The 20,681-nt window shown below is 52.8% G+C and overlaps 2 protein-coding genes across 2 annotated transcripts in view; one reads left to right on the top strand and one right to left on the bottom strand.

Annotated features, from left to right (window-relative positions):
- CIPC (CLOCK interacting pacemaker) overlaps positions 1 to 12,754 on the bottom strand; it is a 71,942-nt gene extending 59,188 nt beyond the window's left edge. The window contains exon 1 of the mRNA XM_060130700.1: positions 12,453 to 12,754. The gene's annotated coding sequence lies outside the window, so the exon portion shown is untranslated. The remainder of the gene's footprint in view (positions 1 to 12,452) is intronic.
- IRF2BPL (interferon regulatory factor 2 binding protein like) lies at positions 12,467 to 15,605 on the top strand. The gene has a single exon (XM_060130077.1). It carries the CDS (start codon positions 12,467 to 12,469, stop codon positions 14,798 to 14,800), a length of 2,334 nt encoding a protein of 777 aa, XP_059986060.1. The 3' UTR covers positions 14,801 to 15,605.
- Positions 15,606 to 20,681: the final 5,076 nt, after the last annotated feature.

The following is a 20,681-nucleotide window of genomic DNA, read 5'->3' on the forward strand; positions in this document are numbered from 1 at the left end:
GCCGGCCTCCGTGTCAGCCGTGCACGTATGAAGAAATACCTCATTTGGTTCAACCTTCTGTGGTATTCAAGGGTCTGAGTGAGCTATGTGGAGCCCACTTTGTCAAAAGGGCTTCACAAACCAAACAGGCCTCTGACTTGGATCTTATCCTGAAGCCTTCATTATACAGACAGACCCAACAGAAATTCCTGCTGCCTAACGCCCAGCACATAAAGTCCTCTTTAATAAACATATACCATTTTTCAGTGGAACAGCCTCAAGGTGTCAAAAGTACATAAAGGTCTGAAAGCTGAAACCCTAGATAAACACTGTGCTGAAATATATTTAGCAGAAAATATTGAAAGCCACAGGAAAAATATGTTCTCTTCCTGGGATGTTAACGAAGGTTTAGGTTCAGGAAACCTTCAGGAAATAGCGAGTTGGGTTGAGAGGGAATACTGCTCAATGTAAATAAATCGCTAAACCTCCTTGGCCTCCACAGGCCTTGGCTGGAATGGAGTATTTCATTTTTTCCCCCCATTAAACAGGCCACCCGGAGAGTTGGCATTATAGACCTGAACATGTACCAAATCTGAGTGTGCTATTTTGTTTCTGTACATTGAATCAGACTGTATTTCAAATAGCAGCTTGTGCAAAATGGGCGGGGGGTGGGGATGGGGGCGGGGGCGGGGGGAGGGGGAGCGGCCAGCCATCCAGACAGGCACACCCTAACACTCAGCGTAAATGAAAGACCTGTTTCACCTCCAATCACCCGATGTCTTGTCTCAGACAGGAACGTATCCTCTGTTGTTGCCCAGGGTGATGTCATGCTCATTCTAAAGCCCATGGTTCTAAGGGACTCGGTTGCTGCAATACCGTGCCTTCAGAAAGACCTAGATTTCCTGAGGTCTCAGGGTAGGGAGAGAACAAGGGAAGGACAGGCAGCCACTCTCCCCAAGATGGATGATGTATGATGTAAGTTGCTGGCTAAAATATCTGGCATTCTTGCTGTTTTAAGTTGCCAGCTAAATATTATTAAAAAGATAAAATACATGCAAACTGTGCAGAATGTAGGGCTGCCGTGTTTACATCCGGGTTGTGATGACTCAAAGACTTAGACTTGGGCTTACTGAAAAGCTCTATTAAAAACACAGCTTTGTGAGAGCCCCCAGGGAGCGGGAAGCAGGGCTTGGGGAGGGGATTGCTTGGGTGGCTGGTGGGGAGTTTGGTGACCTGCCCAAGGACGGTGCCGAGGCCGGTGGTCCCGGTTGGCATTTAAGGCCAGGGAAGTGCCTAGGGGTTAATCTCCGCTTCGGCTTCGGCACCGGAGCGGGGAGGGTTAATCTTTTTCCAGAACATTTATTTCACCATCTCACTGACTAGAGGGAGGAGGGGCGGGAGGCAGAGCGAGAGCCTGCCGAGCTGAGAGGCTGCGGATCACAAGGCCATTCTGATAGCCTCCTGTCCCCATGGCAACCGCAACGGCATTTATCAGTTCCTTCTGCGCACAGGCACAGCAAATCTGCATTGCACATGGCAGGCTTCCAGCATTTCAAATGAAAGAACACTTTGAACGGCTGCCAAGTTTGGAAGGAGCATAACTGTCAGGGCTGCTTAAAGCTGGCGGTTTATACTGGGGAGGCTTTCGTTTCCCAGAATCCTCCGGGTCTGGCGAGCTGCCAAGTACTTAGCGGAAGCTAAAAAGTAACTCGCTCCCCTCCCTCCCCTCCCCCCGCTCACGCTCCCCCTCCACGCCATTCACCGCAGTGCTCTCAAAATTTTCCACATGTCCTGTGTCACCAGTGCAGACTGTACAATGAAAACCAGAACGCCGGCTACCCATGACAGGGCTTTTATTAATAATTGGGGGAGGGAGGGCCGGCTGGGATCAGACACTGACAGCCGGGGCACCGGGTCTCCGCTGTACCTGCCAGAACCACTGGGTGTGAACCTATGTGGGGTGTGTGCGTGTGTGCCTTTCAGCCTTAAAAATACATTAATAAAAATAAAAGCAGCTTCAGAACTGTAGACACCCTGAGTTCCGGGGCCAGGGCGGCGGGGGGTGGGGGGTTCGGTTGGGTGCTTTGGAGCTTCCTTTTGGGTGGGGAATTGAGGTCATGCAGGCAGTGTTGTTCAGATCCAGCCTTTCCAAGAGCCCTGGGGAAAAGGGTTGTTATTGAGAACGAGTCTGTTTCTGGAGCTTTCCTTGAATCTCTCGGGTGTCGTGGTGAGAGCTCTGAGGCCACCGATGGGGAGAGAGCTCGGAGATGGTTTTCAATGGAAAGTTTACCAGATAACTTCTGTCAAGCACAGCCCAGAGCACAAGGGTTTCTACCAGCAGAAACTGGAAATTGGAATAGCGTTCACTGTGCTAAATATTTTTTTTTAAATCATAATCTACACTAAGATCAAGGGCCCGGGCTTTATTTTCCAGCACAAATAGAATGAAAATTGTCTGCTGCTTAGGCGGTTGGAAAGAGTTCAGGAAAACTATGTCTGGCATTAATTCCAAAGTGGAGGTTTTGGTTCAAACGAGGCCCATTAATTTCAGTAAACTGTTTTCACTAGTCCAGACCTTGCTGTGCAAGGACTATTTATTACCTTTTGCTAACCTGATGTCTGCAGAGTTGTAAAGCAAAGGAAAAAAAAATCCAGGGTGGAGATATCTATATCTTGGATTAAATGGGTTTTGCACCTTCCCTTTGGGGGCCATGTTTTATGGGGCATTTTCTATCCCTGTTTTTTTTTTGGGGGGGGTTTTGAGGGGGGTGGGCTGCGTTGGATCTTCGTTGCTGCTCACGGGCTTTCTGTACTTGCGGCGAGCGAAGGCTACTCTTCGTTGCAGTGCACAGGCCTCTCATTGTGGTGGCCTCTCCCGTTACGGAGCACGGGCTCTAGGCATGCGGGCTCAGCAGTTGTGGCGCAAAGGCTCAGTTGCTCCGCGGCATGTGGGATCCTCCCAGACCAGGGCTCGAACCCGTGTCCCCTGCACTGGCAGGCAGACTCCCAACCACTGTGCCACCAGGGAAGCCCCCCTGGTTTTTCTTTATCAAGACTGTTTTTTTAAATCCATCTTGCAATGAATTTGAGAAAAAATCCTGGTGGAGAAGAACCTGGCAACAGCAAATATCTATCTCTGCCTCCTTCAGAAGGATACCTCCCAGCCGCAGGGATGTTTTGTGTGCCCGTCCCTGGCTTGCAGGCTGCAGGTCCAGTGCAAAGTCCTGATGTGATTCACCCTGATGATCTGGTCTAAAACACACCAAGACAGTCAATTTTGGCATTTGTTCTCCCCTAGGAATTTTACTAGCTGCCTTAGAAAAGCACATAAATTGCGTCCCCCTCCCCTTTTTTCCATGCCTCCTCTCTTCAACCCCCCCACAGTCCATCTAGATGTCATTTCAAAGGGAAGGATGAAAAGGGGGGATCTGCCAGGTGGTCAGGTTTGTGAATGTGTCTTTCCAGCCACACACACACACACACACACACACACACACACACACACACACACACACACACACACACACACACACACACACACACACACCTGAGAATATTAATCAGAATTAAAAGCCAGTCAGTACTATTAAAGCATCAAACATGAAGGAGGGGAAATATGGGGGGTAGAGGCAGTGGGAATGGAATATATGGAATATAATGGAATATAATTCAGTCCTCTGCGCTGACATTTTAAAATAAAGGAGGGGAAAGGTAGCACCAATTTGGTCAGTTTGTCAAATGTCAAAATTATTGGTCTTTCCTTTTAACTACCCTCCCCACTCGCCCCCCCCTCTGCCCCGCCCCACACAGTTAAGTTCTTGACTTTCCCAAGTGTGATTAATGTCTGGCAGAGGCCAGAAACAGGAGTAGGGTTCTTGGCTGCCCGTTCTGATAAACAATCTGTTCTTGGGAAGAGTAGGTGAAGGTGGCGTTAAGGGGTGGGCGGGCGGTATTCTCCGGGCCTTGTTGGTGGGGCTGCGGGAGGAGGAGAAGGAGAGGAGGGGGCTCTCCAGGCCCGCCCTCCCGGAGAATGCAATTGCCCTTCCTTTGGAGCGCGTGGTTTTGGGGTGGGTCAGGTTTCCTGGCCTTAAAAATGTGAGTAGAGTGGATCCATTCTTGCTGCCGGTTCACAGCGTCCAGGAAACGTCAGAGGGCTCGGGCAGGGGCTGGAGAGGGGAGGGGAGCCGGCGTGCCCCAAGGCTTCAGACCCATTTCGGATGCTCCGGCGTGGCACACCTGGGGCTCCTGTGCTGAGAGCGGCTCACCGGAGAAACCGAGGCCGCCGCGGGGAAGGTTGGGTGGGGCGGTGGTGGTCGAAGTACCGTAAAGCTGCACAGGGAAAGCCAGAAGATGTTCAAAACAAAAGGAGGGACTATTTCGCGGCGTCAGAGGTCGCTGGTATGGAAACTCCGTAGGCAAGAACACTAGCTGTGGATTTTGCCGTGGGTTTATTGTGTGGGCAACCAGGCAGAAAGCGGCGATATGAAAAAGTGGGGAGGGGGAGAGTCTACGGTTGAAGGGAAATCAGTGCCGAGAACGCTGCGCGCGGCTGGGAAATATCACCGAGGAGAGTGCAGTGGCACCGAATAAAAGATGAATAATCGGCTACCTTTTGGAAAAGGAGTGTAAAAATATTAATAAAGGCGAGAAACCCGCTTCTTCTCAGCCTGAAAAGCAAACCCTTTTCTCACCTGCCTCTTCTACCCGTCCCACACACACACCTCTCTTGTCTTCCTTGCATCCAAGCAGCCTCGCCAGGCTCGCTTTCCTTTGGATTTAATTACATGAAAATGCTGAACAAAAAAACCTGTAATTACACCCTTAGTCCCTGCCACTCAGGCCCAGCACACTTCCTGCCTAGTTCTGTTTTTTTAAAGAAGAGGTCATTGCCTCTTTTCATTCCAAATTGACCAAAACAGAACAGTAAAAGCCCCGAATAAATCCAACTGCTGCGGGACGGGGATGGGAAGTCCTCGTCCGTCCAGGAGAGAGGAGCAGACAGCCTACCTTGCTATTGTCTCCCTCTGGCTCTTAGGTCCAGAGGCAGTCACTATTTGTTTGATTGTCCTCAGCCCAGAAAAACAGAGATGCTGGGCTGGCCGGGAGGAAACCCACTGAAGGCACGAGGAAGAGTGTGGATCAGCCCTGCATTTTTCCAGCTATTTTACCTAGAAAGGCTTCACGCTGGAAAGGAGACTCCTGACAATCACTTGCCTTTCTACACCCCTAGGTATTAACATACAGATTTTCACTGCAAGCCCCTGAAGTAAGGAAAACAGGTTTTAATATCAACACTTGACAGGTGAGGAAACTGAGGCTCAGAGAGAATAAGCAGATCGCTCTAAGTCAGTCATGTGGCTGGTGGGAGTGTTGTACGAACACTGTTTCTGATGGCTTTGGGGCTATTGCTTCAGGAAACGAGGACACCTAGGAGGAAATGGAAGCTTCTAGATTCTGGGCTGGAGCCAATCTGGCTTGGTTCATCATTAGATCCCTATGACTGAGAGAGAAAGTGCTCTCTAATTAAATAGTTGAATAACCTAATGAATGGCAAACAGAAGGGCACAAGATTAGGAGCTGGGAAATGGAAACCCACCAGGCCATCTGGCACCCAAGTTTCAGCTTTGAAACAAAATGTGATGAGAATAGCTTCACACTCATAGGGACACATCAGGCGTGGATCCTCTGGGGCTGGCCAGAGAGGGAAGTTCAGGTTATCTAGATGGTGGTCCTCTAGATGGCTCAGGGTTGAGGTCTATCTTATTCCCTTGATTTCTGGCTCCAGTGATACCTAGGCCAGGCTTGCCTGTCAGGGTATATGCCTCTCCTGGGCTAGAACTGCTTTGAGGGGTAGTCTGCCATAGTCAAGTGGCCCCCAGCCCAAGTGCAGGACGGTACTTATTGTGTGAGTGCATAGTCAGTAGGACCTGAATTCGTTGAGAACTAAAGTTTGTTACTTGTGTGATGTGATCTGTGGTTTTGGAAAGAGGCTACTTCCACCATAAAGTGCACCTTCTCCACTTCCTTCCTTCCCTTTCATCATGCAGCCTGGGGTCCTCCAAAACGTAGCTATCCTCAGTAAGGGTAACTCAGTGAGTTCCTAGATGCTTTGCTATGTTCTAGAGCTTCAGATTTTCCACCATCACCTCCGCCTAAGGCCAGGGTATAGAAAACCCAGGAAGGTCTCAGGGGATGCCAGGGAATCATAGCTACACAATTTTGCTCAAAGCTGAATGGTGACTGATTTTAACTCCCCCCAAACTGGTGCTAATTTATGCATAATCTCACATCTACTAGGACAGTAGTGGCATTCTTCACTTGCCACTCCTGTGGGAGTTTTACTTTCTTGTAGTTCCTTACAGACAGCTAGGACACCCCCCACCTCCACTCCCACCCCCCAAAAGGCTAGCACCGTGGAACAGAAGAAGGAACGCTGAGTTTAGAGCCAGAGAACTTGGTTTCCAACAATTCCGGACTAGCTCTGGACCTGCTTTCCTCACCTATACAGGAGGGTGATGAAAGTAACACCTACCTCACAGGGCTGGTGTGCAGATTGGTGAGATAATGTCTGGGAATGCCCTTCGGAGCTCTAGACAAATGTTGGTCATTATATTGTTCCTAATCTCTTCCATTTTATTGAGTACATTATAATATTTATCTCCCACACAGACCAATGAGGCAGTGCAATTATTCCCATTTTACAGATTAAGAAACAGAAGTCCAAGTGATTTGCTCAAGGTCACACAGCTATTTAGGGTCGGCCAAGTCCAAGCTGAACAACATAATGTAAATACGTACTCAATGCTAAGCGCCCTCTTTTCCTCCCTGTCTCCTGGGTTTCGAGTTGAACCGCCCAGCTAAGAAAGGCAAGTCAAAATACTTGGCGATTCTGGCCCATCCGCCCCAACCAGGGACAGCAGTGATGGCTACCCGCCTGTACCTGACTTGACCGAGGGACAGTGAGGCAGCAGGGAGGGCTTCCCGCTCCGAGGCCCCGCCTTCTGGCGGCCCCAGCAGGAAAGCGCCGGCGGCGACGGGTCTCCGAAGCCGGGCGGTGGAAATCCCCAGCTCTGGTGCGGGGCCGGTAGGAACCCGCTGGTACTCTGGCTCTCTGCTGAGGCCCAGACGCACGCGGGGTGGGGCGGGAGGGTCTGAGGGTGTGAGCACCTGTGGCCTTGACGGCCACCCGCCAGCCTCTCCGCCTACTCTCGCCCTCCAAGTCCTTCCCGACTACCCCACTTCTTGGGGTGTGGGTGTTTGTTTCAACCCAAACGGGTCGGTGAATAGCACCCCTGTCTGGCGCTTCCCCTTTTTTCCCGCTAGGCCTGGTCCCTGGGAGACTCATTCCAGGGTTCCTTTACTTTTGAACTTGAAAAAACACACCGGCTTTTGCTGAGGACAGCGCTGGGCTCCCCCGTGCCCTGGCACGCTGGCTAGGAGAGGAAGCGGCGAAAGCAGGAACCAGACGCGACTCCCCCCGCCTTTCTTCTCTTCCCTGCTCCCCGCCCCTTCAGGAAGAAAGCAGTCGGAGATCTGATCGCTCGCAGCGGCCGCTGTGCCACCACCAACCGCTACGTCCTCCTTTCCCTTCCACCCAATTTTGCACGGAGCGCCCGGCTGCCCGCGCGCCCCAGGCTGGGCAGGTCCTGGCGGGCGTCGCAGCCTCCCCTCCCCGGGGGTTCTTAGCGAATCACGTTGTTCCTGGGATTTCACGGTCTAGTGGCTCTTGCGTAACCGTATGCCCTGGCCTAAATTAATCCTTTTTTTTTTAATACCAGAATTAATCCTTTAGGAAAAGGCAAATACTTCCGCCACGGAAGCGGCCTGGGAGTAAATGTGTAAATCACAGTGCTGACTTGATTCCTCCACGCCCACAGCGCCCGGGGGGTTCCTGGCGTGGGGATGGGGGCCCTGGCAGAGGCCAGAGGAGGGCCCAGCCCACACGTTTCTTTTCATCTACTTCGAGGCGTCTCTAGCGGGCCGAAGAACCGGGTCCTGCTTACTGCGGGCTTGAGCGTTACCAAAAAAGGCCTTTCTCCTGCCTGAGAGCTTGGCCCACACGTTGCAGTGGGGTGACGGGAGGTTCAAGCCTGGCCTCCTCGAAGGCCGAGCCAGCTGGCTGCAGGATGCCAGGGCAGTTCCCCCCCCATCTCTGCCACAAACCGGCGGGGGCGGGGAGGGAGGAGGACAGGAGGGAGACTGCAGGGAGCTTCGAGGTGCGTGAGCCCGCTGCAACCTTCTCACCCCTAACGCTGGGCTGTGGCCTCCGGAAAGGCCAAGTGGAGAGCTGACCTTTTGCTCCAGTTTAAAGCTGGGTCCTCCGAGAATGCCAGCTCAGATGGCAAGCTGAGTGGGGGGTGGAGAGAGCAACTGTTGGAAGGAACTTCGGGAAGATTGCAGGCATTCCCCCTGCGCCAGATTGATCCCTGACTCTGCCAGTCCCCAGACCCCACCGCCAGCGTTCAGTCCCATCTGTGGGTCTCTCCACCTGGTGTCTTAGGTTGAAGCCCCCCTCCCCCCCACCTTGCTCAGTTACTTCCCTTTGTGGAGGCAGTATTGTCACATGGAATTCACCAAGGGAAATTTATCTCCTAAATATTGGTGTTCTTGCCTCTCATAATCCCTGACACGTCCCCAAACGGAGCCATCTCAGACAAGCAGTTAAGAAGAAATTTATCACCACAAGTGATGGTGATTCTTTGAGGGGGAAGGATATCCAGAGAGCTATGCCTTTTAAATTAAAGGATTATGAGACTGTAATGGAAGTTTGTTTAAATGCATGTTTATTTCTAACTGTGTGTCTGAAGACACCCAGCATGTATGTGTGTGTGTGTATATATATATATCTCCTTTAGTAACAGCAAAGACAAGAGACAGACAAGGAGATGGAGACATATGTGTGTGCATACCAAATATAACACTATGACACAGAATCCGACTTGCTTTCTCTAGCAGCCTGGGTAGAGGGTTGGGGCTAAGTTGCTTTCTTCAGTATTTCTGGTTTAATAAAGGGACAGACTGAATAAATATTAATATAAAGAAACATTAACCAGCCAAGCCAGAGCTGAGCAGCCTCAAGCCCCAGGCTGGTGGGAATGTCACTCCATTTCCTAGCCCTATGTTTTGACTCACTCCAGGGTAGCTGTGGTGTGGAGAGGGTTGACGTCTGGGAGGGTGAGGCAATGCTCCCAGCAGCTCTTTACAGAGGAATCACTGCCGGGAGCCAGCCGGCCAGATAAAGTTTATTATTGTTGGGGAGTGCACAGTGAGCTCACTGTTTTGCAAAAACTGAAATCTGGCTGCTTTGAGATGAAAGAGGGGCTCCCTAGGGCTCTTCCTTCCCCCTTTCTCCCTATCCTTAAAAACTCACCTTCTTTTGCACCTAGGGCCCCAGAATGAGTGGGAAATAGGGGTGCTGGGGAGGGCTGGATGCGGAAAACAGGTTCTGAAGGTCAAGTGTCAAAATAAAAATAAATACTTCTTGGGACTTACCTCCCTGGTGGTGCAGTGGAGAAGACTCCACACTCCTAATGCAGGGGGCCTGGGTTCGATCCCCGGTCTGGGACCTAGATCCCACATGCATGCTGCAACTGGGAGTTTGCATGCCACAACTATGTAGCCCGCATGCTGCAAATATAGAACCGGTGCAACTAAATAAATAAAACAAACACTTCTTGTTGCTTCAACTGAACTTTATTACAAGTAGTAGTAATAGTAGTGATGAGTAGGGATCCTTACATTCTATGCAACTTGCAAAGTACTTCCACACGTTAACCAGCAATAGTATCAACATTAATATCAACACTCATAATAACCAACCCTTACCGATGGCTTCCTGTGAACCTGACACTGTGTTCTACACACTGTATGGCGCATTTATGCTACAGTCTGTGGCAGTGGCAGATCCACAACTTCTGTATATGGAAAAATCTAATGGCACAATCTGTTTGGAAGGGGAGCATCGGGGTTGGTTATGAAGATGTAATTGCATAGCACTTTACGTGAGATTGTATGTATTGTAACAAATGGGGGGGCGCTGATGGAAAATTTGAGCACCCCAAACCACCTCTGAGAACTTAAGCTTGTCAAAGCAGACTTACTAGATTCAGATCCCAGTTCTGTCTCTAATGGCTGTGTGACCCTGGGCAAGTTATTTAACCTCCTTGTTTTCTGAGCTTGTAAATCAGAGTTAATAATAGAATCTACCTTGCAGATAATACTGAGTTTAATGATGATGCAAGTAAACCACCTAGCAGTGCCTGGCCCACAGCAAGTCTCAGTGAGTTGCCTCCTGTTACAACGAGAAACAAAATGGAATCTCAAACAGTCCTAATAAGTTGGGAGCTCTGATCCCATTTTACAGGTGGAAAACAGAGGTCATGTTAGGGTAAGTAACTAGCTCGAGGTCACAAAGCCATTAAGTGACAGAGAGGAAATTCCAACCTAGTGTGCCAGGCTCCAGAACCTGAAATTCCATTATACTGCCACCCCTCTCCAGCCTCGCCCAGGATTAGCTCAATCTTCATGGAAAAAAAAAAAAAAAAGTAGGCCCAATATTTGAAAGAATCAGTTGAAATGCCCCAACTAGCCCTTTGACCAACATATCTGTTCTGCAATAGACACTAATGACGAGAGGTGATCTTGTAACGGAAAAGAAAGCAGGGCCTTGCTCAGCCATCTGGGGCACTATGGGATGAAATCACAGCACACAAGAAAGAACTTTGAAAACTGTGGCTGTGCTTTACAAAGATATATCAACATTATTAAATGCTGCCCCCACTTTCTTTTATCAATCCCGAAGAAACCACTCACCTGTTTGGTCTCTCCAGCACCTCCCCCTCCCTGCCCCCAAATGCAGCTGTGCGCAGCCAGTAGACTGTTTTCCTTAAAGGCCTCCGGGTGCTCATAGCTTCTTTAGACATTCAGCCAAAATTTTTAGAGTACGGCTTGGGGGAGGGGTATCTCACCCTGAATTCATTTAGCTCCGTCGCTGAAGCTCAGGTTCCGAGACCAGGGCACAAAAACAAAGCGAAAAGGCAGTTTCTGAAAGACTGGAAAACAGCTAATTTTGCAGGTGCTTCGGCATCAGTGGTAGCAATGAATGTGACGTTCATACCGGGGGGGGGGGGGAGGTTTGATTGCAGATGTAATGGCTAATACCCTTATGAAATTCACAGCGAAAATCTTGAAACAGGACATTTAAATTCACTGCTCGGAGTGGGGTGGGGAGCGGGATCGGAAACGACGCTTGTGGTTTTCAAACGCGTTTTAACTTGGGAAAGCCGAGCGGAGAAAGGAAAGGTCATAGTCTGTTTAATTTCCACCCCCAACCCTGGGCTTCCAGCATTAGCTCGCTGGGCCTCAGCTGTTGTACACACACAGCGAAGGGGGAGGGGAGGGCGGAGGCGCGGAGGAGGGGCCGACTGGGAGGAATCTGGGCGCCCTGCCGCGCATGCGCTTTTCCCGAGCAACAAGTGGGCTCCACAGAGGAAGTGTAAAGGGGAGGGGGGAGAACTGGTGCAGAGCATGGCGGTGACGTCAGCGCTCCGCCTGGGCGGCATCCCGCGCGGCCGAGCCCGGGACAGCGCGAGCCGCAGCGCGAGCGGGAGCGCCGAGCCGCGCCTCCGGAACGTAGAGTAACAATCACAACCCCACATTCCGGGCGAGTGCGAGCGGGAAGGGATGCGACCCGGGTCGAGGCGCCGCGCGAGCGCCCTACAGCCAACGTGAGCGCCGCCAGCCGCGGGGGCCCGGGCGCCCGCCAGGCCTGGGGGCGGCGGGAGCCTGCGTGCGTGCGCTCCTCTCCTCTGCACTCGGGCGTCCTGGAAGCAGTGGCCGCGGCGGCTCCCTCCGGCCGTGCAAACCCAGCTAACGCCAGCGGAACGGCCGACGCTGAGAGGGGAGAAGCTCCTCTCTCGGCTGCCAACCCCTCCCCCGGTCCTCCGGGGAAGCAGCGACTTCAGCAAGATTGGACTCGGGCACCGGGTGGCACTGAACCCTCTACCCTTCGTCCCAGAGAGCCTGGCGGGGAGAGGACGCAGGTCGTAGGGTGTCCCCCCCAGGGGAGAGGAAGAGACAACCCCTTTCGAGCTTCCAGGCACCAGCCACTCCGGGGAGGGGGCCAAGAACCAACGGCGGCCAGCACCCGGCACCCTCGCCCCCTCCCCCCGGGCCCGGAGCTTCCAGCCCGGGTCTGCGACACCAGGAAGAAGGCGCCTGAGCTCCCCTCCCGACGAAACAGCCGCAGTAGGAGGTGGGGGCGAGGAGCGGGCTGAACTCGTCCGCTGCCCGGGCGGTGGAGCCCCCGCAGCGAGGCGCTGCGCGGGCGGTGGAGACTCGCGCTTCCTCCAGCCCCTGGGGCAGAACTTTCTCGCCCCCCCTCCTTCCCCCGCAGCCGTACTCCCTCCCCAGCCGGCCAGCCCTCCGGGAGGAGAAAGCGCCGCGGAGACAGCCGGGGCGGGGGCCTACCTTACCGAGGGCCGGCATCATGTCGGCGGCGCAGGTGTCCTCGTCCCGGAGACAATCTTGCTACCTGTGCGACCTGCCCCGCATGCCCTGGGCCATGATCTGGGACTTCTCGGAACCCGTATGCCGCGGTTGCGTCAACTACGAGGGCGCGGATCGCATCGAGTTTGTGATCGAGACCGCGCGTCAGCTGAAGCGGGCGCACGGCTGCTTCCAGGACGGCCGCTCCCCCGGGCCGCCGCCGCCCGTCGGGGTCAAGACGGTGGCCCTGTCGGCTAAGGAGGCGGCGGCGGCGGCGGCGGCAGCGGCGGCCGCCGCACAGCAGCAGCAACAGCAGCAACAACAGCTCAACCACGTCGATGGTTCCACCAAGCCTGCGGTGCTGGCGGCCCCGTCCGGCCTGGAGCGCTATGGTCTGAGCGCAGCCGCTGCTGCCGCCGCCGCCGCCGCCGCCGCGGTGGAACAGCGCAGCCGCTTCGAATATCCTCCACCACCGGTGAGCCTGGGAAGCAGCAGCCACTCCGCGCGGCTGCCCAACGGTCTGGGGGGCCCCAACGGCTTCCCCAAGCCCACACCGGAGGAGGGACCCCCGGAGCTGAACCGCCAGAGCCCCAACTCGTCTTCAGCGGCGGCGTCGGTGGCGTCTCGGCGCGGGACGCATGGTGGACTAGTGACAGGGCTGCCCAACCCGGGGGGTGGCGGAGGCCCCCAGCTTACCGTGCCCCCTAACCTGCTGCCGCAGACGCTGCTTAACGGCCCGGCCAGCGCCCCCGTGCTGCCCCCACCGCCGCCTCATGGTCTGGGCAGCCGTGGGCCCCCGACGCCCGCGCCCCCCGGGGCCCCCGGGGGCCCAGCTTGTCTCGGGGGCGGCCCAGGCGTATCGGCCGCGTCGTCCTCCGCGTCATCTTCGACCTCGTCGTCGGTGGCCGAGGTGGGCGGGGGTGCTGGTGGCAAAAGGCCCGGCTCCGTGTCGAGCACTGACCAGGAGCGCGAGCTGAAGGAGAAGCAGCGTAACGCCGAGGCCCTGGCTGAGCTGAGTGAGAGCCTACGCAACCGCGCGGAGGAGTGGGCCAACAAGCCCAAGATGGTCCGCGACACGCTGCTCACGCTGGCCGGCTGCACGCCTTACGAGGTGCGTTTTAAGAAGGACCACTCGCTGCTGGGCCGCGTCTTCGCCTTCGACGCCGTCTCCAAGCCTGGTATGGACTACGAGTTGAAGCTGTTTATTGAGTACCCCACGGGCTCGGGCAACGTGTATTCCAGCGCATCTGGTGTGGCCAAGCAGATGTACCAGGACTGTATGAAGGACTTCGGTCGGGGTCTCTCCTCCGGCTTCAAGTATCTGGAGTATGAGAAGAAACACGGCTCCGGGGACTGGCGCCTACTTGGAGACCTGCTGCCCGAGGCCGTGCGCTTCTTCAAGGAGGGCGTGCCCGGCGCCGACATGCTGCCCCAGCCCTACCTGGACGCCAGCTGCCCCATGCTGCCCACGGCTCTGGTGAGTCTAAGCCGCGCCCCTAGCGCGCCCCCGGGGACCGGGGCCCTGCCGCCCGCCGCCCCCTCGGGCCGGGGCGCAGCTGCCAGCCTGCGCAAGAGGAAGGCGTCCCCCGAGCCCCCGGACTCCGCCGAGGGCGCGCTGAAGCTGGGCGAGGAGCAGCAGAGGCAGCAGTGGATGGCAAACCAGAGCGAGGCACTAAAGCTCACCATGTCGGCCGGGGGCTTTGCGGCGCCGGGGCATGCGGCAGGGGGTCCGCCTCCGCCGCCCCCACCCCTGGGACCCCATTCCAACCGGACCACCCCGCCCGAGTCCGCCCCTCAGAACGGCCCGTCGCCCATGGCCGCCCTCATGTCGGTGGCAGACACACTGGGCACGGCGCACTCGCCTAAGGATGGCAGTTCTGTGCACTCCACCACTGCGTCCGCACGGCGCAACAGCAGCAGCCCAGTGTCGCCGGCCTCCGTACCCGGGCAGCGCCGCTTGGCATCACGGAACGGGGACCTGAATTTACAGGTGGCGCCCCCGCCGCCTAGCACCCACCCGGGCATGGACCAAGTGCACCCCCAAAACATTCCGGATTCCCCTATGGCCAACAGCGGGCCCCTCTGCTGTACCATTTGCCATGAACGTTTGGAGGACACGCATTTCGTTCAGTGCCCCTCTGTTCCCAGCCACAAATTCTGCTTCCCTTGCTCTAGAGAGAGTATCAAGGCCCAGGGGGCGACCGGCGAGGTGTACTGCCCCAGCGGAGAGAAATGCCCCCTGGTTGGGTCGAATGTACCTTGGGCCTTCATGCAGGGCGAAATCGCGACGATCTTAGCTGGGGATGTTAAAGTGAAAAAGGAGAGAGACCCTTGAACCACAAGACAGCCACTTCCTTAGCCCCAGACCAGCTCCTCTCCCGTCCAGAGGGCCCCTCCCCCACCCACATCGACCCTCTCTTCCCTCACTCCCAAGATGTAGAATTGTGAATATAACAAACTGCAAAAAGTTAGTCTTATGTATAGACATTATTTTCGTCGTATGTTTCTATATTTTGAAACAAAGGTATGTAACTTCTTCATTTGAAGGATAAGCTGGTTTGTGTTAAGCAGTATAATATTGGTTCGGTCATTTGCATCATATTCGTTAGCATTTATTGGTGGCAGAATGTTTGCCTAGGTACAGAATTAATAGCCTTTAGCAACGACTGCTGCTGGTGTGTATTTTTGTAATTGTTATGCACTCACTGAAAGGAAGAAAAACACAAAAGAAAATGACTTTTTTTTTGCCAAGGCCAGTGTTGCTGCCTAAAAAAAAAAATGCTATAAAATGGTGAGAGCTTCATTTCTGAACAGCCCCAAGTGTTGAAGTCTTCACTTTATTTTGTTTTGTTTTTGTTTCCTTTGCAAAATGGTAAGGGGGGTGTTGGGGGGGTGGGTGTTTTTTGTTGCAAGTTTGTGAGGGAAAATGTTTTGGTTTGTTTCTACTGACCTGAATGTGTTGGATCTTCACGTGTTGTTTTGTTTTTGCTTTATTGATGCACGGATGCTTTTGAACAGTAGAGCGAAATGCTAGACATGGAGAATCTGCTCTGTTTGTCCTTTATACATTTCTGTAGTTAACAGAACACTGTAATGTGCCTTGGAGCTTAGTAACTTGTAATAAATTCAATTGATATTAATTCTGCCCCGAGTCAGCAAGTGTGTTTTTCTAGGGCTAAGACCACACAGCTCCAACATGGGGGACACCCTCCCTACTTCCACCACAGAACACAAATGCTGGTGCCTTTGAAAGCCCTCAGAGGTGGCATCTGTAGAAGGCCCTGTGCTGGCTGACTGCCCCTCCCCTTCAGTACCAGACTATTTACACTCACCTCTCTGGGGCAGGACAGTTGCTGACTAAGCGATTTCTGTTTACTCTTCAGCATCTGTTTTCCCCTGACGCGCACCCCAGCTGCAAATAGCATCGTCAGAAATGCTTTTTTGGTGCCTTTCCCTGTGGCCCTGAGTATATGCTGATACCCAGTGCAGCTGTGACTTAATGCAAGTGGGGTGGGGGAAACAGAACAAAACCGGGGTGCTTTGCCTCCTAGATGTGGCAAAAATCACTGTTATTGCACATTTAAAGCAAACATGTCACAGAGCTGGGAGCCAGCAGTGGAGGCAGGAGGGGTGTGGGAAGTGGGAAACAAATCCATGTTCTCTGGACTGAGTTCCCAGCAGCTTCCAGTTCATGCATCGGAGGAGAAGTTTCACCTCATTCATGACATTTTTTTCTTTCCCTTCCTTTTTGATAATCATTTCAAAAGGCAGGACACTTAGCTGGTTGTGGAGAGTGGGGAAGAGAGAGTCCCAAACCGTAGGGGAACAATCGCTTATGACACCAAATAGAACCCGTCCCCACTGGTGAAGAAATGCAATTATTCATCTAGTTGACTTTTTGGTGGCATTTGTGAGGTACAGAGGGATGGGGATGGGACTGGAATGTCCTTTAGGGCTCTGGAGCCCTCCCAGAGCTCTGAGGGAAGGCAAACAAACCTGGTTTGAACCTTGTACTTTCCTGGGAGGCAAATGGAAGGGGAGTAGGAAATGGGGAGGGAGGAAGCAAAACACAACCCCAGATCCTATCAGAAATCCATTCCTGGCCACACCCCATTCCTGGTGGAGGCAAACTGGGCCAGGACTGTCCGCACAAGGCCAGAGGAATAAGCGAATAAGGGAGCAGGTGAGTTTGGGGAAAAACAAGTCACTGGTTAGCCCAGAACACCGAGGTGGAGGTTGGGTTGGTGTTCAGACTTGCTGTTAACAACATGCTTTCAGTTTCTGTTCCTGCTTTGCCACCACCATCACTGAAGTAGTGGAAACCATGACTCTGTGTTTGTGTGCGTGTGCGTGTGTGTGTGTGTGTGTGTTTGGAGGTGTGAATAAATGGCAGTTAGCGTATCTGCTGCAGCCTCTTAATCCTGGTACCCGGGAGGTACCTGTCTCACCTCATCAAGAATCTCCCCACATATAAATAGATGTGCGTGTCAGCTTCCTGCAAATGTGTCCTTGCATTTTCATCTGCTGCCAAGTGTTGTATTGGTGCTTATGAGTCACGGAAGCTATTTTCATCCTCAGGGGTAATTAACTTGGGGGTGACAATGCACAGCAGACTGTAGGAAGAGTTAATCCTAAAGCCTATTCTCGCCTGGCCACCAATCACACATTTCACTTAAGGGTCTGGGTTGGCTTTTCTCATCAGCTCATTAATAAAAACCAAGCGTGTTTCGCCTGGAAGATCCTCTGAGGTGCCCCCAACCCCCACGCCCACCGCACACACCCATGAAATGGGTGAAGCTCAGCAGCCTGAGGATACAGGGATAGAGCGTCACGGGTGTAATTCAACCACCAGTGAATGAAGGCATGGCGGGTGCAGCCACAGCATTGAGCTGCGCACGCCGACTTGGACGTGTGGATGACCGGTCCAGGTGCGAACCCGCTGAGTACCGTCCGGTGGATCCAAGTGGGAGTTGGCCCTGTCACCTGCCTCTGCGTGCGCATCCGCTCCTGCTGGCCTTCCGCTGCCTCTTCATCGCTCTTGTATTACTTTCAGGAACTTTTAGGATTATGGGATCCTCGATTTAGTGCACATAGGTAGGAAAGGGGCCTGTCATGAAGAGCTGAGAACTGTAGTTTGCTCCCTCTTGTTGCTGGGTGCAGGAGAGGCAGAGCTGTAATGATGAAGCATCCAGCACAGGCGGCCAGTTAGGTTTCACTAAGGAAACCTGCCTTGATGAGACCTGGGGGAAAGGAAGGAGGGAGGGGGTAAGAGGGAGAGCACGGGTTGAGTGGAAGTGAATTATAATGGTGCAGTTAATTAAAGTTTACCAGTACCAGGAGCCGTTGTTAAATGGCAGCTCCCCCTTCTTTGTTTTTGGAACTGTGTGACCTTTCTCTTTGCGCTGACCCATTCCGCTGCTAGTTTGGTTGCCTTAACCAGTCTTGCTTTGATCCCTCAGCTAGATTTCCCCTACCCTGACACTTTCCACATTGCACACCCAGGAAGCAATTTCCTCTCCAGTACAGGAAGATTCTTGTGGGTTTCAGAGATTCAGATGGAGATCTCTGATGAGCTAGTCTTCCTTCATCTGCAGTTCACCATGGATCTCCCCACCTCTATTTCCTCCTTCCCATTCTCTTCCCACTCCGAGCCAAAGTGGCCAACATTGAAAAATCCATATTGCTTTTATTTATAGGCATCGTTTGTGCAGCTAACCTAAGCCTGATGCTTCTTTGAGTGGGCACAGGGGTGGGGCAAAGAGGACAATTCAACAGTCAACATTTTTTGACCTTGATCTCTGAAGGTTGCAAAATGGGAGATCCACCAGTGAGGACAGCTCACCATGTCAAGTCTAGCATTCACATCTGAACTCGCTCTGCTCACATGGGCGTGAACACATGTTTTTAAATGTGCTTTGACGGTTCATTTTCACATTCATGCAGCCCAGGCTATTGATGTAACGAGGACTGAAATTCACTTTTGTTTTCTCATACTTTGTCAAATCCAGGAAATTGGGACAGGGAATGACCCTTAAGGGCATCTGGTGAAATGCTTTTTAAACCTTTCTGGGGTCCTCTGACCTTAGAAAAATTTGGTGAAAATGATGGATACTTCCTCAGAAAGTACAGGTGCCCCCCACACACATGGACTTGCATACATTTTCTTTCCTTTTTAATTTTATGTACTTATATTGAATAGGTAATATATTCCTTTGGTTCAAAATTCAAAAGATGCAAGGGGAATACAGTACAACCGTAAGGTTTCCTTTCTACAAGTGGCCCCTCAGCCACCTACCTCCCTTCAGGGATGCAACCAGCGTTACCCAATTTTTCAAGGGGTTCATGCATATCTAAAATCCATCCATGGAACTTGAGGTTAGAACCTAGGTCTAGTTCATCCACCTAGTAAAAATGAGGGCCCCATGGCACAGAGAGGTGAAGGAACTTGCCTAAAGTCACACAGGGGCAGATCCCAGGCTAGATTCCTGTTAAGAACAACTCTAATGCACATTTAAAAAAAATTAAGGACATTGAACTTACCTAGAGTTTTATATGAGAGCAGGTGCTGACGAAGTGGGCAAAAGGAGAGTGAGTACCTGGTGGGGTGGGGCTCAGTGTTTTTAGTAGCTCTTGGAGGACAGTGAACAAGCATTTGTCCCTTGGTCTCTTTTGCAGCCATACCTTTGGGGGAAGGGGATGTGGAGAGCAGTGTCTAGGTTTCTGACTGTAAATATCAGGTGGTCCTTAATTAGTGGAGTCCTTTCTTAACCTTTGAGCTGTGGGCTCTCACACCCCTCCCCCTTTGATGATTGGAAACTTCTGAAGGTTTAAAGACCGTCAGATAAGTAACCATTTGGACACAGAGGTCAGAGTTAGGGAGACCAGGACTCCTGCCACCTTCCCTTGAACTTGGGGCTTCTCTCTTCTCTCCCTGTCACCCACCTCTGCCTGGCCATCTAGGAGACAAGTGGCATGCCCGGTGCTGTGTGAGGTGCCGGGTGGATGCACACTTCAGGCCAGCCTACGAGGAAGGTGTGATGACCCTCGTTCTACAGATGTGCCAACTGTGCTCAGAGAGGTTAAATGCCCAAAGCCATCGTTGGTATTCCATTCAAGCCCAGGGCAGCCTAGAGCCAGGACTCCTATATTGCTCCACGCAGGGGGCCTCTAATTTCTGACCCACAGGGCCCAGGAAACCCAGGCTCAGAGCTTGAGCCTGTCCCTCAGCCCTCCCCATCTCCCAGAGTCTCCATGTGAGCCTGGCCAGTGCCAGTGAGTGAGGCTGTCCCCGGGGGGCGGGGGGGGGGCGCTGTTGGGAAGCCCCTGGGAGAGGGCATTTTCTAGGCTTGGTGTGCTCGGAACACACCATGGTGCTGTCCAAGCCATATTTCCAGTCAGGGATTCTGGAGCAAGACTGTTCTGGAGTCTCCCTCAAGCTGCCTCCTACCCCTAAACTTAAGAATGAGCCACAAAAGCTTACCTCCTGTGGGTACCACATTGTGGACCCATGATTGGTGGGTCCGCGCTGCAGGCTAGACTCGAGAGCAGTGTCGCAACCTCCCAACTGGTCTCTCGTGGGCTCCAGTCTCCACGCATTCCAGGCCAGGGCTCTGTAGCAGGCAATTCTTTTACACATCTGAACATGTCATCTCCTTGCTTAGAAACCTCCCTTGGCTCTCTGTTGCCTACAGGATAAAGTCCAAATTCCTCAGCATGGTAAGCAAAGCCTTCCACTATTTCTCCATCCCAGGGGTAGAGTATCTTAATTTTTAAAAAGGTATTACATATACATGGCAAAAAAGAAAATCAAACAGCATGAAAAGATACTCGGTGAAAAGTCAGTCAGTCTCCTTCCTTCCAGGTCTTCAGTTCCCCTCTGCTGAGGGAAGCACTGCTGGTAGTTATTTTGTGTATATTTTCAGCAGCATTAGATGCACAAAGAAGCTTAGATTTATAATATATATCTCCTGGGCATAGATTTTAGAATAAGCCAGACAGGAAGGAAGGTCCAGGGCAAGGAACTAGACTTGGTCAGAGCCCCAGTCTGGGTCTGGGGTGTCCTCTACCTCCACAGCCAGGGATTAGCTATTACTTTTCTTTGGCTCCTGGACAAGGTGTGTGTGTGTGTGCCCTTGGCCCACGCCGGTGCACTTATACCTACCTACATCGCTGTGGTGCTAGCGTTGGGCTTCCTAAGCCAGCCCCATTGTGGCTGG

Source organism: Lagenorhynchus albirostris, chromosome 1 (genome assembly GCF_949774975.1).
Source record: "Lagenorhynchus albirostris chromosome 1, mLagAlb1.1, whole genome shotgun sequence".
In the NCBI taxonomy this organism is placed as follows: domain Eukaryota; kingdom Metazoa; phylum Chordata; class Mammalia; order Artiodactyla; family Delphinidae; genus Lagenorhynchus; species Lagenorhynchus albirostris.

What these genes read in the sequence shown, in the direction of transcription:
- IRF2BPL (XM_060130077.1), top strand. Translation starts at nt 12,467, where the DNA reads ATGTCGGCGGCGCAGGTGTCCTCGTCCCGGAGACAATCTTGCTACCTG.